General features: G+C 34.8%; 1 protein-coding gene across 1 annotated transcript; it reads left to right on the forward strand.

Annotated features, from left to right (window-relative positions):
• The first annotated feature begins 2,958 nt into the window (after positions 1-2,958).
• LOC127149536 (uncharacterized) lies at positions 2,959-3,687 on the forward strand. The gene has a single exon (XM_051085316.1). It carries the CDS (start codon positions 2,959-2,961, stop codon positions 3,685-3,687), a length of 729 nt encoding a protein of 242 aa, XP_050941273.1.
• Positions 3,688-5,487: the final 1,800 nt, after the last annotated feature.

Consider the following 5,487-nt stretch of genomic DNA (forward strand, 5'->3'; position numbering starts at 1 on the left):
TAACAGTAACAACACGCTTCCCCAAGCGGCGCAAGTCCTAAAGGATCAAAAGTTCACAATTTAGTAATTTACCCTCAAGGGAAAATTTGGTCCAAAACTTACTTGAGGCGACTTACCCACGGTCGAGGTTGCAACACTTGAGCCCCTACTGAATTTATCCGACACTCCAAGGTCACTCGGTCCAAGACGTTCCTTAAGCGATAATTTAATTTAGTCCAAATAAAATTATTTAGATTAAAGTTTCAAATCTTGGCTGGGTGTGAGAAACACTTTTGACTCACCAAAGTAGGTGGAAAGAAACTAGAGCAGACTGGCGGCTCAAGGGTAGGCGGATCAGCTTGGCTAGAAGAGCAGGAACCGACTCGGCTTGAAGATTGGAATCGGCTCGGACACGGCGCGGACAGGCGTGACTCACGGCGTAGGCAGGTGCTGCTCACGGTGCAGGTTGGGCACTGCTCATGGTGCAGGTTGGGCGCGCGCGGGCTCGGCTCGTGGTTCGGGGCGCGGGCGCAGAGCGGTGCGCGGGTGAGCGGGCGGACGCGCGGGCGCTCGCGGGTCGGATTGCGGCAGGGACGCAGGTCGGGCGACTTCGCGCGACAGCGGACCTACGGGTTGCGTCTTCGGGTTCGGCGACGGCAGAGGCGGAGCACGGCCGCTCGGTGAAGTCTTCCGGACGGGTAGAAGACGCGGTCGACGGAGTGTTTCGCTCGGCTACCCGATCGGCGGTGCGGTCAAGTTTTCGATTCGCGGGGAAACAATCCGTTGGCGACGCAGGGGTGGAGCGGCAGGGCTTCACGAATATGGCTGGAGACGCGGCTGAGCTGACGGAAGAGCTTGGGCGGATCGGTTACGCGACGGCGGCGGCGACGAGCGGCGGCTAGGTTTCTTCCTCTTCCTCTTCTCTTTTTCTTTCCTTTTTCTTTTGATTTTCTTGTGCACGGGTCCCAAGGCTCATTTATAAAAAAGAAAAACCCTTTATCTTTCCCTTCCATTAAATCAAAACAAACTTTCTTTCTCTCCAACCAAAACTCTCAATATCTTAATTTTTCAAAAAAATCATCCAATTACAACATTCCCTTAAAAATAAATCTATTCTTTTCCAACTCAGATATCACCTTAGCTTAACTCAATTATTTTATCCTCACAACAACCTTACCAATTTAATTATCCGAATCAAAATAATATGCCTCTAAACCTTGATTAATCACAAATCAAAATGATAAAGTTCCTCAAAATTTGAATTTTCCATAACCGCACTTAACATTAATAATAAATGAAAAAATCAAAATTGTTGGGACGTTACAGTTGTTCTTTAACTAATTTTTAATTTGTAAAGTTATCTAGTTCAAATATCTTGGCATTTAAGGTTATATACAATGTTATGGTTTATTGTATATTCATGAAATTAAAGTTTACATGTGGTATCAGAGCCTTGATTGAGAACTTGTAATTTTACATGGATGATTAATGATTTGTTTTAATGTTTCCGCTGCATGTTTTTCTTTTAAATTTAAATCAAGATTCTTCGATTATTGATTATCATTTGAATTAAAGATTTTTTGATTAAAGATTATGAATTTGAAAATTTGTTTTTATGGAAAGTCGGAAGAAGAAAAGAAAATTATAAAAGCTTTTTAAATTCACCGTTTTTTTCTTCAAGGGGTTAATTCATCCACCGCCGACAATCTTCTTTTCCTTTGATAAAATTCATTGAGCCACTTATTAATGATTAAAGTGTTACAAAGATTTGATCTTTTTTTAAAAAGAAAAGAATTAAGATATTGTTTTGATATAAATTTCAACTATCTATTTGAAAGGTCACGAATTAAATTAATTTTCTAATCCTTGACAAAAAGAATTAAAATCTAATAAAGATTACGATATTGTCGAAAATCTATTTCATCATAAATCTAATTAAATTTTAGATTTTAATGATTTTCGAAATATTGCATATATTTAGTTTATGATGAAATTGATGATCACGTGTTAATTATATTTTATGTGTTATGTTTAAAGTATCCATTTATCTCTAAAATTTAAATTGTACAATTAAATTTTTGGAGGATCATGTATGAATGTATGAATTTTTTGATGAAATCCTTGTATCTAACTGTAAATTATGAGGCAAATCACTTGCAATTATGTTGTTTGATATCTATATATTATGAATAATTTGTTAGTCACCAAAGTGACCAAATTAGTAAGTTTTATAGATATTCTATTGATGGTGTTTTGCAAATTAAAAAAATAATTATTTGTGATTATTTTAATATGATATCTATATTATGAATAATTTGTTAGTCACCAAAGTGGCCAAATTAGTAAGTTCAATAGATATCAAATTAAGGTTAAACTCAATTACTCCTATTTATGTAATGATGATGAATTATTATTATGAGTATATTGATTTTCATTATTATAAAACTTTTAAATTGCCCAAAGGTAATTAATAGTTTTATAATTTTGAATCTTATTATGGTTAATTGGAATTGTTTTATCATGATGCTTATGTTATGAACAATTTGTTAGTCACCAAAGTGGCCAAATTGGTAGATCTTTAGACATCAAATTAAGATTGATTCAATTACTCATGTCTATTTGATGCTAATGAATGAGATAATATTATGTAACATTAATGATTTGTCATGAGTATATTGATTTTCATTATTATAGAACATTTAATTTGCTCAAAGGTAATTAGCAGTTTTATAATAATGAATCTTATTGTGGTTAATTGAGGTGTTTGGTTAGATATTGTTAGTATATTCAAAGATAACTAATATATCTAATTTGAGCATTTAAATTACCAATTATATGAAACTAAATCTAGCATCAGTTAAGTGTAAATGTTGTACATTGTTGTGCCTTCCAAAGAAGAACTTCAATGTATAAATTAATGGTTATTTAATATTATCCGAACATATGTTAATATCTTTAAGTTTATTTCTCAAAGCAATGATGTATAAGCATATTTATTTTGTAATTGCAACATCTGCTCCTGTTTCTCTTTATTCGCATGCTACATCTATAATAAAATTTAATGGATTCAATTTCTCTGATTGGTGCGAACAAATCCGATTCCATCTTGGAGTTTTGGATCTTGATTTAGCACTTTTAAGTGAGAAACCTGTTGCAATTACTTCTGCTAGCAGTGATGAGGATCGATCTTTCTATAAAGCTTGGGAAAGATCAAATAGATTGAGCTTAATGTTTATGCGAATGACTGTAGCAAACAATATTAAGTCCACAATTAAGAACACTGAAGATGCTAAGGAATTTATGAAATCTGTGGAAAAATGTTCTCAGTCAGAGTCGGCTGACAAGTCACTTGCTGGAACACTTATGAGTACTTTAACCAACATCAAGTTTGATGGTTCTCGTACTATACATGAGCATATCCTTGAAATGACGAACTTGGCAGCAAGGTTAAAGACCATGGGAATGGAAGTTAATGAGAATTTTTTGGTAACGTTTATCCTTAATTCCTTACCTTCAGAGTATGGTCCATTTCACATGAACTATAACACTCTGAAAGATAAATGGAATGTGCATGAATTACAAAGTATGCTCATTCAAGAGGAAGCGAGACTTAAGAAACCAATAATTCACTCTGCCAATCTCATGGGTCATAAAGGAGCTGGAAAGAACCTGGAAAAAAGAATGGCAAGGACAATCATGGACAATTAAAGGTAAAACAGTCATCTGCCTCAATCCAGAAAAAGGGACAAATTAAGGATAAGTGTCGTTTTTGCAACCTGAACACTATCAGAAAGATTGTCTAAAACGTAAGGCATGGTTCGAGAATAAAGGTAAGCATAATGCTTTAATATGTTTCGAATCAAACTTAACTGAAGTTCCTTATAATACATGGTGGATTGATTCTAGTTGTACCATTCATGTTTCCAATACGATGCAGGGATTTCTTACGACCCGAACCACAAACCCAAATGAGAGATTCATTTTTATGGAAAACAGAGTCAAAGTTCCAGTTGAAGCTGTGGGAACCTATCGTTTAACTTTAGATACTAGACATCATTTAGACCTTTTTGATACCTTTTATGTTCCTTCTATTTCTCGTAATTTGATTTCCTTGTCAAAACTTGATACTTCAGGTTATTGCTTTAAATTTGGGAATGAGTGTTTTAGTTTATTCAAACAGAACATTTTTATTGGTTCTGGTATTCTTTGTGATGGCTTATATAAATTAAAGCTTGATAATGTTTTTGCTGAGAGTTTGTTAACCTTGCATCATAATGTTGGTACTAAACATGGTCAAACTAATGAATCGTCAGCTTACTGTGGCATAAACATTTAGGTCACATATCCAAAGAAAGAATTAAAAGATTAATAAAGAATGAAATTCTTCCAGATTTGGATTTTACTGACCTTGGAATTCGTGTGGATTGTATTAAAGGAAAACAAACAAAACACACAGTTAATAAATAAGCCACAAGAAGCTCACAGCTCCTTGAAATTATACACACTGATATTTGTAGGCCTTTTGATGTTTCATCCTTTGGTGGAGAAAAGTATTTTATCACCTTTATTGATGATTTCTCACGTTATGGTTATATCTATTTATTGCATGAGAAATCTCAAGCAATAGATGCCTTAAAAGTATTTAGAAATGAAGTTGAAAGGCAATAGATAGAAAGGTGAAAATCTTAAGATCTGATAGAGGTGGTGAGTATAATGGAAAATATGACGAGAATGGACAATGCCACGATCCATTCGCTAAATTCCTAGAAAGACATGGCATATGTGCTCAATACACAATGCCAGAAACACCACATCAAAATGGTGTTGCAGAAAGGCGAAATCGTACATTAATGAATATGGTTAGAAACATGCTGATTAATTCATCTTTACATGTGTCCTTATGGATGTATGCATTAAGAATCGCTCAATATTTATTAAACAGGGACAAGGGAGATAAATTTAGTCTCATGCAATGTCCAAAAAATGAATTGGAACGAAATCAGATGGAAACTATTCCTTATGCATCTATTGTCGGAAGCTAATTGTATACACAGACTTGCACTAGACTAGACATCAGTTTTGCTGTGGGTATGCTAGGCAGGTATCAAAGTAATCCAGGAATGGATCATTGGAAAGCTGCAAAGAAAGTTTTAAGGTATCTGCAAGGAACAAAAGATTATATGCTTACTTACAAGAGATCTGATCATCTTGAGGTGATTGGATATTCAGATTCAGATTTTGCCGGATGTGTGGATACAAGAAAATCCACTTTTGGCTATTATTGCTGCATCCACTATAGAAGCTGAATTTGTAGCATGCTTTGAGGCTACAGTTCATGGTTTATGGCTTCGGAACTTTATCTCAGGACTTGGAATTGTCGACAGTATTGCCAAGCTGCTGAGAATTTATTGTGATAACTCTGCAACAGTTTTCTTCTCAAAAAACGACAAGTATTCTAAAGGTGCTAAACATATGGAATTAAAATACTTTGCCGTTAAAGAAGAAGTT

This window comes from Cucumis melo, chromosome 5 (genome assembly GCF_025177605.1).
Source record: "Cucumis melo cultivar AY chromosome 5, USDA_Cmelo_AY_1.0, whole genome shotgun sequence".
Classification (NCBI taxonomy): domain Eukaryota; kingdom Viridiplantae; phylum Streptophyta; class Magnoliopsida; order Cucurbitales; family Cucurbitaceae; genus Cucumis; species Cucumis melo.